Source organism: Onychomys torridus, chromosome 1, assembly GCF_903995425.1.
Source record: "Onychomys torridus chromosome 1, mOncTor1.1, whole genome shotgun sequence".
Taxonomy (NCBI): domain Eukaryota; kingdom Metazoa; phylum Chordata; class Mammalia; order Rodentia; family Cricetidae; genus Onychomys; species Onychomys torridus.
In genome coordinates this window covers 26,328,339-26,348,196 of record NC_050443.1, presented here as the reverse complement: position 1 = coordinate 26,348,196, position 19,858 = coordinate 26,328,339, and the positions used below count along the sequence as shown (strand labels likewise).

Below are 19,858 nucleotides of genomic sequence, written 5' to 3'. Positions count from 1 at the left end.
GGACCAGTGCACCTGCCATACCCGAAGACAACACACAGCACTAAGGAGGGCAGAAGCTCACATTACCACTCCCCTCAGCTGCAGACACTGTCCATGCTAAACACACTGCCTCCACCTTAGGTCCAGAAACCCTACTGCCATGTATCAAGTGACCAGAAATGGGCTTGTTTCCTATGTGCACCCCAAACAAGTGAAGGAATGCTTAAGAAAGAATTATTCATTACAAGGAAGAAAATCTGGTGGCAATCCAAATGTCTATCAATAACAGAATGAGTAAATAATTGTTTCTGGTAATTCCAGGAATCAACTCAGGGTTTTGTGCACATAGGCAAACATCCTGCCTCTGAGCTACACCCCCAACTATGTATTATAGTCTTATAATAGAACATAATATAGAAATGAAATTTATTAGCACTCACACAATAATGAGTAAAAGGCATAAACATCTATGCACCATATGGTTCTATTTCTATTAAGTTCAAAACACACAAAACTAATTTATGATGCTACCAGTCAATATGGTGCCTGTGAGAAAGGGGTGAGGGTACTTAATGACGGGAAGACCAAGAAGGCTGTGCTGTCTAAAGCTGGAGAAGATTTGTGATTATTTATCAAGTGTGAATTTGGGATGTAATTTTCAGGGTGTATGCTAACTTTAATCAGCAAGTTGATTTAAGACATTTAGAAGAGAGTGGAGGAGAGAAGGGTAGAGAGGAAGAAGGGAGGGAAGAGAGAGAAGGGGTAGGGATAGAGAGATAAAAAACTTAACCAAAGGGGCTAGAGAGATGGATCACAGTTAAAAGCACTGGCTACTTTAGCACTGGGCCTGAATTCAATTCCCAACACCCAGGTGGCAGCTCAAACCTTCTCTAATTCCAGCCCCAGGGGATCTGACTAACTATTCTGGCCTCCACGGGCAGTGAATGCATATGGTACACAGACATACATGTAGGCAAAACACCCACTCACATCACAAAGAAAGACAGGGAACCTAACAATCAAACTTATAGTGTTTTGTAAGGTTCTTCATTCGATCAAACTAATATTTATAGGAAACGCTACCAATATTTTTGGACAGGGCAGTATACAATTTAGCATATATATATTTGGCCAGTTCTTTAAAAAGGCATAGTAATACTAACATGCATTTATTTTTCAATGAAAATTGTAGCAAACCAGAACCATTTTATAAATGAGCAAACCTGAGACATATCAGAAACTATCAGTGAGCCTTTACTGAGCATCTACTACATGTTAGGCAGGGGGCTCAGAATTTAGCCCAAACCCTGTTAAGGTGGAGGGGTTAGACTGAAGACCAGGACTAATGCTGGCACAGGCTCACACATGACAGTGTATCTGCCAAATCACACAGACAGGCTGGGCTGACTGGAACCACAACAGAGAAAACCAAAAGCCTTAACACCAGAGTTGCTCAAACACACAAGGAACCTCCTGTGCATTTGGACAAAGACCAGCTATCTGTACAAAAAGGCATTCTTGCTCTATGAGAATTTACCACATTTTTCTTAAGAGATAAAACAAAGGAATAATCAGAAACGCATACAAGGTAGACTGTGAAGACAAGCTCAAACACTGATGGTAAGTTTACCAGGCAATAAGAAGGAACCAGATTGGTTATGAAGTAATTAGAAAGTACTGCTATGGTCTTCGGGTGAAACCAGATACTAAGAAGATTGTGCTTCCTAGCTCAGTGAGTTGCAGACCTATACCAATGGAGACCAAGTCCTGGCAGAATATCTGAGTACATAAACCCACGCAGCAGGACAGGGCATGCCAACAGCAGATATCGTGAGCCCAATCTTCTCAGCTGAAACCTCCTCTACAGTCAGAGAAGTGGCTCAGACTCTGCATTTTGGAGTATCAATGTATGTATAATGAGATTCAAATCTAAGCAAACCCACCCATATTTCATATACACCTTATATGCACACCGAGGGTACTTCTGTACAATCTTTTTTGAGTGTTCCCATTTTGGCTGAGATGTGTAGTATACAAATAATTCTTGTTTCATCATGCTGTTACTCAGGGAGTTTTAGGTCCTGCCTAGTCCTGTGGATCAGGGCCTGGAACCTTTGTCTTAGACAGTAAGTTTATCCATAAACCCTGTGATGGTAAAGATGCCTTTTCTGTTACCTGAGACATAACATTTGCAACCAATTTCCCAATGAGTGAATGTATGATCTAATTCTAGACCTGAGACATATCCTGCCCGAATCATGTGTATTTGGTATACCTCCTATTACATTCACGAATAAAGGTACTGAGATTTAAATGGAAAGCTTTCTGATATCAGGAAAGCCCTGTATCTATCAGGCTCTCCTAGGTGTTCCCACATGTTCAATCCAGGTAGACTCCTCACTGAGAATGCACAGCACTTAAGTGACTAGCAATAATGAATGGCCGTCATGTTTTGGTAAAAATCCTTCTTTGCCTTGAAAATAGAGGTAGGTATTAAGGCAAAAGCCGAGTGTCTCCCAGAGCTCCCACACCAGCAGGTGCCTGCAGGCTTGAGACTAGCAACAACACACAGAGTACATGAGAGCACAAGCACATTACATTTTAGAACCACATAAAAATTCTTTATTGCCAGGCGGTGGTGGTGCACACCTTTAATCCCAGCACTTGGGAGGCAGAGCCAGGCGGATCTCTGTGAGTTCAAGGCCAGCCTGGTCTACAGAGCGAGATCCAGGACAGGAACCAAAACTACAGAGAAACCCTGTCTCAACTCCCCTCCCCCCCAAAAAAATCTTTATTTAATGTGTATGGGTGTTATGTCTGTTCACCTCGTGTATGTGTGCTGCTCAAAGAGGGCTTTGGATCTCTCAGAACTGGAGTCACTGATGGCTGTGAGCTGCCCTGTGGGTGTAGGGAGCTGAACTTGGGTCCTCAAGAACAACGTTGTGTGAGGTAACTGTGTCAATTCCTTTTGCTCTCAGTCTCTTAAGCTGGGTCATGAACAACACGGCAGCAGTAAAGGGCTTCTGAATACACAGCAATCAAGCATTAGTTCAAACGTGTAAGGACTCTGAGCTGTTTCTGGCAGCACTCATCGGTGCTCCACCATGTAGCTTCACTGCAGCTCTGAACACACTACATGCACACCCTGCCCTGAGGAGCCTGTCAAGTCAGGAAGTGCCGATGGATATGTGATGCTCTGAATTGCAGTGCTTTTTACTTTACCTGAGAAGCTTCTGCTCTTACAGACACAGTTTAAATACAGAAACAAAGACTTCATATTTTATTTCTTGAGACATGGTTTCATATAGCACACACTAGCTTCAAATGGCACATGGAGCTGAGGATGACCTTGAACTTCCGATCCATTTGCATCTAACTCCCAAGTGCCACTGCTCTGTCCATGCCACCACACCCAGTTTATGCAACTCTAGGATTGATGACAGGACTTGATGCTGGCAAGGCAAGCACTCTACAAACCAAGCTATACTCCCAGATGCAGCATAATTATCAAAGCCATATATCTTTAGATTGTGCTCCATTACAAAGTTTGTTTTTTAAAAAAAAATCACTGCTTGAAATACTGACTTGAGTTACATTAAAAAAAAAAAAAAAATCTTCGGGGCTGGAGAGATGGCTCAGCAGTTAAGAGCACGGCTGTTCTTCCAGAGGTCCTGAGTTCAATTCCCAGCAACCACATGGTGGCTCATAACCATCTGTAATGAAATCTGGCGCCCTCTTCTGGCCTGCAAGCATGCATGTAGGCAGAATACTGTATACATAATAATAAAAAATGTTCAATGAATTTTGGCTTGGGAGCAAGACAGAATTTCTGGAAGTTCCTGAAATGGCCCCAAACATACTTCTGCTACTTTGTACCAGGTATTTATGGGGAATGGTGTTCTCAGCTTTGATAGCTATAAAATCAAAATATTGATCAACTCTGAAAAATGCTGAAGATGACCTATGTCCTTCAGTTTCAATTGCTCAACCAAGGTATAATTCTTTATGTAAAATAAATAAATACATCTCCTTAACCTTCTGTCTTTAATAAATGGTAAAATTTACAAATACCGAGTAACATTTAACATAAGGTTTCTTGTGATTATCAGTAAATATCTGATTTGAATACCTATTTTAGAAACCCACATACCTGGAGCTGTGGAAAAATTTCTCAGGTGAAAAGGGTCATGAATAGAAAAAGTTAAAATCATTATTAAGATTAATTAATGCAGCAACCTGTTCAGACTCATCAGTATCACACCTAAAATCCAGCAACAGTTGGAAATTGGGGAAAAGTTGTTTTGCCAAGCACTCATGGGCTAAGCACTCATGCTCCTGGCTATGCAGACAGTGCCTGGTGTGGCTCTGTGATGGGTGGACACATTCTGAAAAGCTCACACCTTTACTCTAAGTAGCCTTTTACCTTCAGGAGGTCAACTTTATTGAACAGTGGTCACTGCTTAGCAACTGATTCTGTCTAGCCAAGAATACATTATTTTCTCTAAATGCATATAAGATAAGACTTATCAAATGGCACTGCTCAAACCACAGTAGCTTAATTTTCAGAAACAAACCTTTTCCCAGGCCGTTTACCTCCTTCATGCTTTTTGACTTTTTGCTGGGATAGACAAGTATCTGATCTTACATCATGGAAATGGGCTCTAAAGCACTGGAAACTGCTATGATAATTCATACTCGAATGAAATGAGAGCATTAAAACCGGCAGACATGGATATCTTCCAGTATTCCAACTGCCCCAGAATATCTGCTGTACTAAGACTCACGATAAATGTTTCCTAATGAACTAAAATGACATTTAAGAAACCAGTATGTTATCGTTTCTAAGTTTTTAACATGTTTCCACAAGCCCCACACATTCCAAACTATTTCTAAAATATTTACCATCATCATCATCAAATTATCATTTTAATACAAGCATTAGAATTCTAGAGTCATTACACTTACCTATATGGTTTATCTGAGTTATGGATTCGTCTGTGGTTTCTGACACCAACGTATGTTGTACTTGTGTAATCACACACATCGCACCTATACTGCTTCTGGGTTGAAGACTTGTTCCCTTCAAGAAGAGAGGTTTACAGGCATGACTTGGTAAGACTCACATAGCAGCCAACATTTTAATCAAGGCTCTCCTACAGTATAATTAACATGTGTTAAGCAGCTCCCTAGACTTTCCTGTACTCAGACCATCAGTAGGCATGAGATGAACAGCATCTGACCTGTAAACATGGGCAGGTTGGGCTGGTTCTGTGTAACCATGTTCCAAGTTCTACAGCAGAATGAACTTGCTTCCAGCTGCTAAGCTGACTGTCTAGCAGCTAAATTAACCAAGATATACTGTGAATTTGCAACAGGCACCGTGTCTTAAAGAAACATCTATTTGCCAACAGCATAAGATAATACAATTATAAAGTATGGCCAGAGGATGGAAGAGATGGTTCAGTGGTTAAAAGCAGTAGCTGGTTTTGCAGGGGCCCCAAGCTTAGTTCCAAGCACCCACATGGTGGCTCACCACTGTCTCTAACTCACCTATGACTTGAGTTCTAGGGGAGCTTTTTTTTTTGGTCTCTATGGGCACTGTATTCATGTAGTACCCTACACATACATGCAGCAAAATAATGAGCCACATAAGTAAAAATAAAGTGTGGCTGCAAGTCATATGTAGTGAGCTACTTACAAAAAGTCTCAAGTTTTCACCTTGTGGGTTTGCTCAGTTTACTGCTAAATGTCAGCCTTCAATTAAACGGACGAGGAAGAGCAGCTGCCAACTCTGAAGTGCTCCATAATTCGGCACACCTAGTACGCTGATGGGTTTGGGGGACAAGGGCTGTAAATACTCAGCTCACGTGTAGCAAACCCGGATCTAGTGGAGACAGGCCCTATTACTAGCTCATTCTGCAAATGAGTAGTTCACACATGACAACATAAGCTGTAGGACTCCATCATAAGCACTGTTTCCTGAAGACAGCCTGTGCTTTGTTTACAGGTGCTCAGGACATCTTCATTATAACTGTTATTTTCAGCCAGCAGGTAAGCACGGACGCTCAGGGATCAGGCAGAGTGGGAAGAGCTGTGTGCTCTTGGAAGGAAGCAAGCTATGAAGCAAACCTAGGTGGGAAGGAGTGCACACAGTATCAAAGCAAAATCACAGAAGAAAAGAAAACCCACGCTGTAATTTCAACACAGAAAATTCTTTTTTTTGAGCTGAGGATCAAACCCAGGGCCTTAGCAAGCGCTCTACCACTGAGCTAAATCCCCAACCCAAAAATTCTTAAGTTAAATTCAAGCTTTCTAAAATTGAAATTTTCTTTGGCTAATAACTACTGCCAGGCAGAACAAAATGTCCCAATTTCCTGGTATAAATCTATAACATTAATACACTAATCATAATTACAATCTAAGTATTGCTCTTAATTGGTAGGTTAAAAACTTGGACTTGATTATAAATGGCATTGTTCCAAATATAGTTTTTTTTTTCCTTATTTTAAAAGACCCGAAAAAAAAAAATGAAGTGTGAAACATTGGATAATGGTTTTTTGTGAGAAATATTACAGATCAATGACAACTAATAAAACTGACAGATGGAAAAGCCTAATATAGCACAGAATGAGAGTCCATGCTACTTCAGGCAAATGTTTCCAATAGAATCCAGACTGGATTTAAAGTTTAACAACTTGGGCCTAATTTCTGCTCTGCCACTGGTCTGAGAATGAACAAATTATGACACCTCTTGAGGCCTCATTTATCTTTTCTACAGAATAGGAGGGAAGCAGTGGGCTTCACCAAATGGTCTGAATAAGCCTTGCACTCTTTCTGCACGTGTCTAGGCACAGTCTCTGCAGTGTTGGCATTATAACCCATGGCTGCACAAATGACAGATCTCTAAGAAAGAACAATTTAAACTTCACAAAGAAACCCTGTCAGGAAGGCTAGAAGTGCCATGCCAGGACGTTTGCTGACATTATATCCACTAGTTCAGTCCTGACTTCCTCCAGGGCACTGATGCCCTTCACTGTACTTCCAGTGCCTGGCAGGAGACCCTGCTCAAGACAAGGCATGCCATGCCTTCTGCCTGACTAAAGATCTGCAGTACTGCTCTATCAGGTCTCTGTGCGGAAAGCAGGTTGAATGGACTCTGTAACAGCAAAGCCTGAGGGTGACAGTCACGCACCTCCCTCCCACCTTGTTTAATAAGCTTACAGAGTAAGTAAGAGAACTCTAACAAAGCATGAATCATAACAATACTGAATTAATCACGTACCCATCCAGGAGAATATGTGGGAAGAGATCAGCTATGCCCGCTACACTACTATGACAGAATAGCAAATGCAGCTAAGTGGGGGTTAAAACTAAAAACATGGTAAGGCCTGGGGTGAAGCTCAGTTGAAGAGTGCTTGCTCAGCACCACAAAAATAAATAACAAATGAAAAACAAAAACCAAACCAAACCAACAAGATGATCATGGCATACAATCTTAAATCCCAGGAGCAAGTGTTTAAGTCACAGACAAAAACTGCAGAGCAGGGTAAGGTGCGAACAATGACTTTGGAGTGGTCATGCTGAAGTCTTCATTGAATCTGCTAAAAACACTGGGTAGTTTTAAGCCCTTGTTTTCTCTGATGCTGCTGGAAACAGTCCCAGCACTGTAGTCAACTGCAGGTGGCGCTACTGAGTCACATGTACTTTATTCCCTCATTAGGATTTACGGGCCAATCATGTCTAATGCTTAATGTCTCCTTTATAAGGGATATGGAAACATAATGAATTAAAATAAAAAGAGGCATTTAGGGCTATTCTGTAGAAAGGAAACAAAACTCTTTCGCTCAGCCATCCACCTCGGAAGCAGATGCCATGTCATAAACTCCTTTTGTTCGGGATGGTTTTACGGGGATGGCATCTGTTTGACAAGGGGATTCTGGTGCTACGGTGGTGTCAAAATCAGTTCCTTCAGAAACATTCTGGAATCAGTTATGCTTTCTGGGGTATAATTTAATGAGACATTATGGTAAAACATTTTACTCTGCAGTTGTTTCTAACTTTAATTCTTAGGAAATCTAAAAAGGAAAGTCACCCCAATATGTTTTATTTCCCATAAACACTATGTACCACACTGAAGACATTTAAAGCATATCAATTTACGTGAACCAATGCCAGGAAGCACAGCTTATTACACTCTATCCCTCATTCTCTGGATGTGGCATCGCCTTTTCATGGAACTCTAATTAAATCTTTTGATTCTAATATTCCTATTACCAGATACTCGGCCGGCTAGCACCTAACTAGCACATAAAAGGTTTCTGTGTGTGTTTAAATAATGCAGATGAAGTCTGGCAGTCATACTTGGAGAAGAGTAAGATCACAGCAGGAACCCTCAGTTAAAGTTTGAGGAGGGGCTGCCATCTGCAAAAGCTTTGCCTGGGCAGGTCATCTGGTACTGGAAAAGGGGCGGAGACTCGCTTTCTGTGTTCCAGCTCTCTGCTGTACCCTGGCTCTTACAGACCCCTGCAAATTTTACCCATAACATCTACTTGCCCAGCTGCAGTCCTTGCAAATTTAGTACTTCTGACCCAGAACTAGATGTAATTTACTCTAGTCAGTTCTCAGAAATTCCACAGGAACAAAGGAAAGATTCATTCCCACCCACAGCATAGAACCAGAGAATATACATACACACTCTTCCATTTTCACCTCATAAGCTTGTCAGTGCAGCCCGCATTTAATAAGGCACACGTGAGGACGATGGGGTGTGTGTGAATGTGACCAAAGCACATTACATGCATTTACAAAAATGCCCTAATGAAAAACATCATCCTGTATAGTTAACAGACGCTAATGAAAATGCACAGATACCTTCCTGAATACACTTTCCATCAGCAGCATCACGGGAAATTCTTGGCTCATTTGAAGCTACTGACAAGGTGTTGGGCAGACAGTGCTGTTCTCTCTCATGATTTCTCAGTTGGCTCTAAAAAAAAGGTAAGACACCTTTACAGTTACCAGGAGGCTATGTAAGGGGTTGATTGCTTTTGGGATCTTTGGCCTAGAACCCATTACCAATTGGATTCTAGGGTGTTGTTTTCTCTTAAAACAACAACAAAAAAAACCCAAAAAAACCACCACCTGGACCTCATCTACTTGCTTGCTCAGTTGCAGCCAAGTCCTTACTAATTTACTACTTGCTTTTTTAAAAATTAATATTTTAAAGTCAAATCTACTAAAAACCATTTGGCACATGTGAAACTATAGAAAGACAGACACTAGCTGATTGCAATCTCATCAAAAAGTCCGTCTATCTTTTCCTGTTCTTTCAACACAGAGTCTGTCTTCGGAGGTGTTTACACACAGCATGGGCGTGCTTCCCACATGGCCAGCAGGCTAGAGATGAACCTCAGACACAAGCAACTTTTTGTTCCTTTTTTAAGAAGTTCACCACCTGGACCCCAACTACAGGTAATCTGTGTGACAGTCTATGACCCAGTTGGCTGATAAAGATTCGTTTTCAAATACCTCCACACTGAAGGAGATCTACATCAATAACGACCCGGGACTGACTCAGGTACCCTTTAGGGAAGGCAAATAACGTTTTACAATGGCTGCTGGCTCAGTACAAGATGAACACCTGCCTTGAACACCCATGGAAGTCCAGTCAATGGCCATGTGTGGGTTATAGCCCTGTAATCTCAGCACACAGGAGGGAGTCTGAAAAAGACTGCAAGTTCAAGTGCTGCCTGGTACATTCAGCAGGACTCTCACAAACCCAAGGGCTGGGGATGTTCTTCTGCAGCCAAGCACTTGCCTAGCAGCTGTGAGGTTCTGGGCTGATCCCTAGCCAAGTTCCTCAACTGTCCATCAAGTATGGCTTCATCTCTAGGGTGCCGCTCCCAGTAGGTCTCACTGCCTGCTTCCCTTCTGCAATGACACATATGACTTTTTGCGGGTTGTGTGGCGGCTGGTCTAGCCCTTTATGTCAAATGTGTGCTGGTCAGCCTACTCTGCATTCCTTTACAAGTAACAATCCAGTGCCTAAAATATGCACAAGGGAAAACACGAAAGCAACAGGTGCTGAGGCTACAGACTAACAAGAAGTTCTGGACAGCAACTGTAGAGACTCAGCTTTTAAACACATCTTATCAAACCTCCCTGGAACTCATTTGCCTGGTATACAAAATGAAGTGGCTGGATTACATCTACTAAGTTCTTGCCCACCCTCACGACTGCTGCTCACCTTATAATGGAAAGACTCTTTGCACTGCTTACACTGGTGGATTCTGGTTTTACAGTGGTTGATCATGTGGCTTTCCAAGTCTTTGCTGTCCTCAGCTATGTGCTCACAGATAGGACACTGGTAAGGCTGCCTCTGCCGATGAACACGGAGGTGCTGCTTGATGTAGCCCCTGTTGCCACTTGAGTAGTGGCACAGGCGGCAGCGGTAGGGCCGCTCAGCATCCGGGATGTATTCCACCACATTGGACCCTAACAAACTCCCATCACTGTTGGGCTGACACTGGGCATTGTCCTGCAACTCTTTCAAAATGTCGTCATCTGATGCATTCTGGTCTGTCCTTTCTCTCAGTTTTTCTATTACAGTAAGAAGTGACATGCTGATGCCTGTCTTAACTTGCCCATCTGACAATTCCTGCCTTCCCTCTGGAAGTGCTACCACAGTGGAACTGCTTTGGTTAAAATTTGCCACTCCATCTGAAGAGTTCTTAAGAGGAGACATGATTTTTTTTGAGTATGCTGCCAATGGACCACTGACCTGCCTTTGTCCAGTGTCCGGATCTAAAAGGTTTATGTCCCCATAGTGCCCAAGGCTGGCTCTCGTTAGTTCAGCAGCTCTTATCGGCATGGTGACAAGGGCTTCTGCAGCTAAGGAGTGCAGCCTGAGAGACTCAGAATTGGTCCTTCTCCGTCCTGGTGGGGCATTCTCATCAGGAGCCAGGCCCTTACTTAGCTCACCGTCTTTCTTCTCTGCATTGCTCCAGCCAATGATCAACCCCCCAATATCAACAGTACATTTGTCAGCATGGTAGATGTCCCCTGCTTCTCCACACCCAGTCTGGGCATTGGCAGGGCTCAGGCTCTTCCCCTCTTCCATCTCAGCATTCATGAGGAAATGTTTGGGCGGGAGGGTCTCTTCTGCACTTGGCAAACGTTCCACAATGACATTCACATGTCCTTTTTTGTTTGGGCTGCTGCTAATGATTTTCTGTGCTGATGAGAGCAAGCTATCAGCAAACAGATTCTCCTCGGAGTCAGACATCACCTCCAGCATTTCCTCCTCGTTAGAGTCCAGGGTGACTGACTGGCTTAGGTGTACTCCCTCCTCTGTGCTCTCTTCTAAAGGAGATGAAGAGGACAGCGGCTCAGAGCTGCAAATCTGTACTTGTACAGATGGCCCATTGTGGATGCTCAGTTCGCTGTCCCCAATAGCAATGACGACCGCATCGACCCCACCAGGTGCAGCAGACACTGAAGAAGCAAGAAGGCCCAGGGGCTCATTTTCATTCTCAAAGATTGGGTAGGAGCAGTTAACTTCTCCTGCATGTTTCCAAGCGTGTGTCTTCAGCATCCGCTGCTGGCCACAGGTGTAGCTACAGAACAAGCACCGGTACATGCCATACTGCTCATATGCATACCACTTCCTCCTGCCCACCTCTGCCACGGCTGCACTTTGGACAGCATGGCTCTGAGGACTGCCCATGCTCACTGGGATGTCCACTATGGTCTCATTCTTTCTTTCTGTGGCTCCTTGGCCGGAGGAGCTGAGCTGGGCGTGGCTACTGGTACTGTTTTCGTGTTCATTTATCACATGAGCTTCGAGCTCCTCCTGGCTTCTGGAGGTGATGTGGCACTCTGAGCACATTAGCATTACATCGTTCTGCTGCCCGTGCTGCTTGATGTGCTCTTTCAACACTGAGAAGGACGATGACAGGAACTTACAAAGGCTACACTGGTAGGACATAGCCTTCCCATCATTTGAGGAAGGATAGTCTGGAGTGGGATTTGCTTGTGACATCTCGGATTTCCTAATCTCAGCAGCAGGGGACTCAGCTGCTTTAGCTGGAATCTCACAGTGCTCTAGGGTTTCAAGAGAATGTGGCATCACACTTGCACGTGGGCGCTTTTTCCCAATCAGAAGACATTTTTGTGACTTTTCATGCCCTACTATCTTGCTTAACTTCTGGATGACATGGACCAATGGATCTGGTTTGGCTTTTCTTTGTTCGTCAATTTCCGAGGCAGGACTGAGGACTCCTTCAGCAGTTAAAACAGCTTCCTGTTCTCCAATCTCTGGCACCAACATGGCAATGCAGTTTCTTTCTTCCATATCTAGGGACAGTGCACAGCAGAGCATGGGTTATAGGATATGCATGTAATGCAGAAAACCAAAGTCAACTCTTGTGGTTGAAATGTTTAACTATCCTCTAAGTTGGGAGGTCTGCATCAGTGCACCTGATTGTCTCTGATACAGACTTCAGTAGTTCAGAATTCCACTTTGAAATGCACTCTCCTACAGCAGAGGTTCTTAACCTTCCCAATGCTGTGACTGCTGGTGTGGTGATCCCCAACCATAAAATGATTTTTGTTGCTATTTCTTAACTGTTAGGAAAATATTTTTGGAGACAGAGGTTTGCCAAAAGGGTCACAACCCACAAGCTAAGAACCACTGTCCTAGAGACAGATGAAGGAGACTTCGAGTTCCTTGGGAATGACTTTAACACTTTTATTCTACATCCCCACCCTACCCTGTCTCTCCCCCAAAATTCTAGAACCAAAGAGACCCGGATTTCTTGTTTTAAGAAACACAGCTATCCTTCGGAATCACCTTAAGTTCCTGGGACGCATCAGTCTGTGAAGCCAATGGTATGATACAACTCTGGATAAATGATTTCTTATGCCAGATTTTAACTGTAGATAACAAAAATCACACTTTTCTGCTCAAATCTTTGAAATTCTGAAAATATATTCATTTTAATCTACTGTACCGGACACTGAATTTTAGGAAGTACTATATGCAAATGAAACGAAATAAGAGCAATGATTCACTTCCTCCTTTTCTTTCCTTTGATTTATGGTCCACCAGATAAACCACAAACTATGCTGTGGCTTTCTAGAGGTCATCAGTGGTCAACTGTTCCTCATTCCCAGACATGTTTCTCCTTCCTCAATAGGGAAGGGGGGTCAGAGAAGGAAAATGCTGCCACTCCAGTTCTGGTTTGGCTCCAGAAAGACGGTCAGGGAGGGGTTGCGGTAGGCCTGGATAATGCACAAGGCACGGAACATGATACCCTGAAATCACCCTCCCTCTAGGCCTCTGAATAGTCTCCATACTTCCTGGCAGCCCTCTCACTTCAGACATTTCCTTTGACTTAAAGTGAGATTATTCTGCTGACTTGGATCACAATTTTAAGTTTAGGCTCTTTTCCAGCAATAAGTTTTGTTTTTCCACATTTTAGGTACATTCTGGAACCTTATTCACAACATTCAATAAATGCCAACAAGATTTCCAGCGCCACAAGCTATAGACCAAGAACTAGGCACCATTCTTAAAGTCCAGTAACAGGCTTTGCACTCTTCTCCCCACGTGGCTGAATCCTGCACGAGAGCCCTTTAGCTCTCAGCCAAGATCACGGAACGTCAGGCAGAGTCCCACGCGCTCCCCACCTGCACCTTCGGCCTGCCCCTCTCAGTTTCTAGTCACCCTGTGTGGCCTTTCCTTTCTTAAGTCCCACTCTTTTCAGCCTGAGTTTTCTGTGTCTAGGTCCATGTCAGACAAAAATTAAGTGTTTTATCTTAAAAGCTAACACCAGCTTTTCTTGTCCTAGGGCCAGCCTGTCACAGCCGCCTAATGGAGGGCTATTCCAGAGCCACAACATAGCCATCCTAGGCTCTGAAAACACCTCTCAGAACATTTGTGTCCATTTGTTTATCCTTAGCAAAAACAAGTCTTTTTAGATTTCTATACCAAACTTCCAGCTGCTACAGAAGAGACCGATAGAGAACACCATGGTTCTTCAGGAAAAAACAAAAACCCCTTCCTGAGGCTTCTTCTTAACAACAGCTCACTGTCTTAAGATTCCAGTCTTAGGGGCTAGAAAGAGAGGGCTCAGTGGATAAAGTGCTTGCTGCATGCATGAGGGTCTGAGTTTGGATCCCTGGCACCCATGTAAAAGCTAGGCACTGGGCATGGTGGCACATGCCTATAACCCCAGAGCTGGTACACGAAGAAACCTTGTTTGGGGTTGGTGGGGGAGGAGAAAAGAATGGAAATCAAGAGAGAAAGACACTGACATTGACTTCTGACCTCACTTAGGCAAGTGTTAACGCACAGACCACTCCAAAAAACAAGAATCCAGTGTTTTTTGGCCGAACGGTGCTGTGACTCTTTATGTGCATGCTGACTTCCTTATGGGGCCATAACTGAAGGATTTTTGCTGTCATTCAATTCAACTGTTAAAGTATGTTAGTTACATAATAAAAGTAACAAATCTACACACGTTTCCAGTTTGTTGGCCGGATACAGCTCTCTATTACTACTGTAAAGCCAAGGTCTCCTTCCCACACGTGTAACAGCCACACAGGCTAACCTAGAGAACTGTTAATGTTTGCTCCACAGACCTCACACCAGTGTTACAAAGGTGACTCCTGATTTCTCTCTTCTACTTAATGATCCAATAGGAGAAAGACAGAGTGCAAATTGCTCCCCAGGGATAGTTCAATGTGTTCCTTAGAAAGTAAAATCAGGAGGAGGAGGAGTTCATCTAAGCTCAAGAAAGACAATACAAAAGAATTTGACACAACACTCACTTTCAAAGCTGTGTGTGCTCAGGCATTAAGAGCTAATGGCAATTTGCGGCAGATGCTCCAATTTCCCCGGGAACGTTTATGTAAGTATCTCATTTTAGAGGCTGCATACATTTGGGGATAAGTACAGTAAAGCAGCTATCAAACCGATATGACAACATAAAACGCATCAAGAAACACCTGAAAAAACCAGTGTAGGTCTGCAGGCAAAACCAACAAGCAAGCACAAACTCATTAAAAGAAAAGTCTGTTAAATAAAAGGTCACAAACATCCCCTAGTAGAAGTACACAGGAGAGGAGGTCACTAAAACCAACTCTTCACTTTTCACAATATTTTTCTTAGCTCATTCACACAGTCCCTGTGTATTATATACACAATACATGTAGATATGTAGATATCTATTTGTACATTATATATGTCAAGTGAACTCAACCTCATTTAACTGAGAGCTGAAAAGAAAGTCAGCATACAACCCCACTGACTCCTATCACAGCAGGGAACCCGAGGGATCTGAAGACCACCCTTGTACCTGAGAGAGAGAGAGAGAGAGAGAGAGAGAGAGAGAGAGAGATGTAAACAGCTCAAAGAAATGCTCCTGGGGATGAAAGTAGGTGGGGCTGGGGAGATGAGCTAGGGTAAGAACCCCGACTCTGTCAGTGAAGGTGGGGATGGGATGATTACATTATACTCTTCTTTCTACTTGTGCAAATGCCTACTAAAGGTTTTCCTATCAAAAACAACCAAAGATAAAAGTACCACCCTGCCCTGAAAAAAAGCAAAATCATAATCAGGTGCAATGCACAAAGCAACCAGGCAGGACAGGAGCATTTTTACACTCCCTTAGCTACTCACAGATGGATAAAGACAAGAACATTGAGAAACTAGGGAAGACTAAGTGCCAGCTTTCCAATACTACGGCAATGTAATATCAAGGCTAAGTACACAATGGCCAAGTCCTGAGAGACTGAAAGGCAGAGAGCAGGCACCAGGCTTCTTGAAGAGGCAGGACAAGACCCCAGCACCTAGGGGCACGGCAGATTTCATCCTCTGTGTCCTCCTCTCTATGGGACTTTCTGTCCCAGAAGGGATTTTATCACTATGCTCCCTGGTCTTCTGGCTGGGTATTGCCAATGGAGAGCCATAAGGACCAGAGGGACAGTCAACATCCTGGTTCCCTACTTCTAGGTCACCCTGGATTGCTTGTTTCTTGACAGAAGGTTCCCAGAGAGCTGCTCTCCACAAATCTGGTTCTGGCTTTGGTGCTGCCCGGCTCTTGGTGCTGCTACTCCCACCGACGCCACCACCTCTGTGGCCTGCCTATAGGAACACAATACCCGGGTTAATACCATCTTTGTAAATACAACTCCCCAAGTTACCTGGATTTGAGTTTGCTGCTGTTCGCCTCCCTACTGTTAATAACAGGGCAAGAGTAACAAGAAAGGTTGAGATGAGGAAGCCTGCTCTAAATGACCATCTTCTTACAAGAAGGAAAGAGCATACTCCCTGAGGTAGGGACTCGAGGAAGGTTCACTAGGACCCAAGTCAAGTGGAAGTTTTCTTGTTTGGAATCATTAGCTACACCATTAGATCAGTAGATCAAGTCAGGTCCAGTAAACAAACTACTCTCCCAAACCAGAAATGCTCTACAGTCTTTCCCACTAAGTCTATCAGATCTGTCCTTGACAACAGTAATCCACAGGAAAAAGCTTGTAATTAGTGTCTTTCCCACAAAAAGTGAACAAATTCAGTTGTCTTTATTTTCTTATAATTTGCTATTTGGTGTATTTGTGTATCTAATTAGTCCCTTTTAGTTATAGCAGTATGATTACAATTCGTGTGGGCATGGGGAAAGGGCTGTAATCTTCTGGGTATATGTGAAGACAGAACAAGATGATGTAAGAACATTCTCTTTCAGACTAAGGATTTCTTTTTTTCCAACTAGGCAAACACACAAACAAAAACTCCAAGCCCAAAACAAGAGAAGTGATGGCCAATGAATTTCACACTCTTTCAGATTCTCAAGAATTTTAATATCTCTTTGACATTTGTTTCAACCAAAGGAAGGTAGGGTCCTCCCTCCTCTGACATGCTCTCAGCTGTGTGACCCTAGGCAAGTTACTGTTTTAGAGTCTTCTCGTGTTGAGTGTGAGGGTAAAGCTGGATAGACTTTTAGAGCACAGAGTTACAAACTGTCTATTAAAAGTAACATAAAAGCTACTTATGCTTCAGACCTTCCTAATGTCAGCTATAATCTATTTAAAATCTTCTCAGCTCAATGTAAAAGAAAACCAAAGTATAAATACGTAAGTAATGGGTCTCACAGTGTAGAGTTTCTTAGCTGGCACCTAGCCTGAGACAATATTCTGACTTGGCAGCTACGATTAAGACACAGGCCTAACTAACATCAAGCAGTACTAAGCTTCAGTGGAATTCATGAAACACCCAAGCCAAGCACAGTGCTGGGGACCACTGTCCTTGAGATGCAAACTTAGAGTAGGGCCGTTCTCCGTTTCCTGTTACACTCCTCTAACTCTGGTACCCAGCCCCTTCTCTGGATATGAGGTGTAAAGTAACACACCTGAGGCTCGTAGGCGTGAGGTAGTATCTGGTTTAAGAACCGGAATCCTTGCCAATTGTATTCTAAAACCATGCTTTCCCCAGTATTTCCATCCTCAAGGTGAACAAAGCATCCACATGGAGGAAAGAAACAGCTCCCTGTACTAGAGCCCCAGAATTCTTTGGGTCCAGTTACAACGGTGTCACAGTTTACAAATAAGATAACTCAGTGAGGTGTAAGTGACTTACCGAAGGTTACATGGCTGTTAGTGGCAGAGACAGTGTCTCTCCAATCAATTCCTGAAATTAATGCAGTCTTCTGGATCAATCGTCACAATCCAGCTGTGGCCAAGAAGGAAATCAAACAGAATCAAATATTTCTCTTTCTTGGTGAAACATAATGACTTACTTTGGCAGTGAAGAAACTTCCAATACTTAACATTAAAAAGAAATTTCAGAAGGCTGTTCATGCAATGTAATTATGTGAGGCAAATTTACATAATTTACTTAACAAGTAGAGGATTTTGAGGAAGCTAAAACGAATGAGTGTGGGAACATCTAACAATTGTATGTTTTAAGGTTCCCCCCACCCCACCTTGTAAGTAATTTACTCAGCAAACTACTGGTTTTACTGACATAATTTTCTAACCAATATGGAATAATAAATCACATATTGGTATTTTAACTTTAACCAAAATTACAGCCTAAGGGGTGATTATGTAAATTAGTCAAACACAGTGGGCAGAATGGTAGCGAGGAAAAGACATGACAGCGTGGCGTGACCTATATATTTTCCAATGCAGTTTCCTGCCCTGGTCCTCCATTTCTTTGCTACCGTTTCCTATAGCTGCTTAAAAGGATGCTTATTTGGTTCGCGTAGAAAGTAACTTAGTGATTAGAGTTAAGTAAAATTAGCACACTGCTAGGGCGTCCTCCGAAGTTAATTTCCAACAAGTTACCGTGTTAAAGAAACGAAGGGCCAGGCTTTCTCTTTTTAATCAATTAAGCAATCCATACACTGAATCAGATTTCAGTGCAAACTACAAACTCAGGAAAGGTGATAAAGCCAGTAATTGCCTTGGGCGATGTAGACCGATAGCAAATTCCAGTCCACTGCGGGAACCTAAAAAGGTCGCCCTGGGGTGGGGGGGGGGGGGCTGCCTGGGCCTAATTAATCACCCAGGCCTAGCACTCCAAACCAACGCTCAGGATGTCCCAGGTCTGGAAAGGTGGACGCTCTTTCCCCAAGGGTCTCAGCGATCTCTGGAAATATCAGTCATCCCAGAGGATGTGTAAGTGTGGGAGGCCAGGATTGCTATTTTCTTTTGCATTGTTTTTTTCCTACACCACGCAGTGGTCAAAGGGCCGGGGATTAAAGAAACTTCAGCTCCATCCAGGCTGGCCTAAGCGATTCCACGCCTCCAGAAGCAAAAGCCGCCACAGCGGAACCTGAGGAGCAGCGGGCCTCCCACCCCCAGCCGAGCGGCACGGCGGGCCCCGGGTCTCCGCAGGCCCGCCAGAGGGACGACAGTGCACACTGGCCCTGGAGCTCTGGTGCGTGGCAGCGCCGCGGGCGTCACCGGCGAGGAGGAAGCGGGCGTCACCAGCGAGGCCGCACATGGCCCGCGGCGCTCAAGCGGAGGGGCGGCCCGGGGCTCGGTACCTGCGGTCGGGCGGCGGGCTGCTGCTTCTGCGAGCCTCCTTTGGCCGGCCGGGACCCCGCCGTGCCCTCGCCCTCGTCCTCGCCCGCCTCGCTCCTGACTCTTTTCCCTCTCTTTTCCCCCGCTTTGCCCCCTCCTCAGCCGTGGCTCCAAGATGGCGGCTCCGAGACGGATCACGTGAGCGGCGGGCGGGTCAGGTGAGCCAGGAAGCGCGCGGCGGGGGCGGGGCCCACGATGGGGCGGGGCCACTACAGGGCACGCCCCTCCAGAGAACAGTGCCTTTGGCTCTGGGCGTATTCAATGGCATCCGTGCCCAGGCAGTGCTGGTGTAGATCCAAAACTCAATGAATATGCACTATGGCCTCAACCTGCTGGGGCATTCTTCATCCCCTCATCTACCCCATCTTTCTTTTCACCCTTTTGCATGTGAATCTGGTTGGACTACTCTTTTAAAAAGGTTTATTGGGGGCTGGAGAGATTCTTACAAAGGACCTGGGTTTGGGTTCCTAGCACCCATAGAGTGGCTCACAACTTTGAACAACTCCAGTTCCAGGGGCTCTGAATCCTTTACTCTCTTCTGACCTCCACAGACACCAGGCACACACATGGTGCAGATATACATGTAGGTAAACCATTCACACACAAAATAAATCTAAATATTTTTAAATTATTATTTACCCATTTATTTATGGTGTTTGTGGAGGCTTTTGTTGGCTAGAGGACAGCTTTTAGGTGTCTAGTTTTTCCTTCCATGAAATGGGTCCTGATACCAAACTCAGGTCTTCAGGATTGGTAGCAAGCACCTTTACCCATTGAACTATATATCCTGCCC

General features: G+C 44.0%; 1 protein-coding gene across 1 annotated transcript in view; it reads right to left on the bottom strand.

Annotated features, from left to right (window-relative positions):
• The window catches only part of Znf507 (zinc finger protein 507), a 29,689-nt gene extending 10,491 nt beyond the window's left edge, over positions 1-19,198 (bottom strand). Inside the window, exons 1-5 of the mRNA XM_036189250.1 lie at positions 19,029-19,198; positions 17,615-17,707; positions 10,226-12,333; positions 8,851-8,965; positions 4,945-5,059 (exon numbers count right to left, since the gene is read on the bottom strand). Coding sequence (XP_036045143.1) covers positions 4,945-5,059; positions 8,851-8,965; positions 10,226-12,331 — 2,336 coding nt within the window. The 5' untranslated portion in view covers positions 12,332-12,333; positions 17,615-17,707; positions 19,029-19,198. The remainder of the gene's footprint in view (positions 1-4,944; positions 5,060-8,850; positions 8,966-10,225; positions 12,334-17,614; positions 17,708-19,028) is intronic.
• Positions 19,199-19,858: the final 660 nt, after the last annotated feature.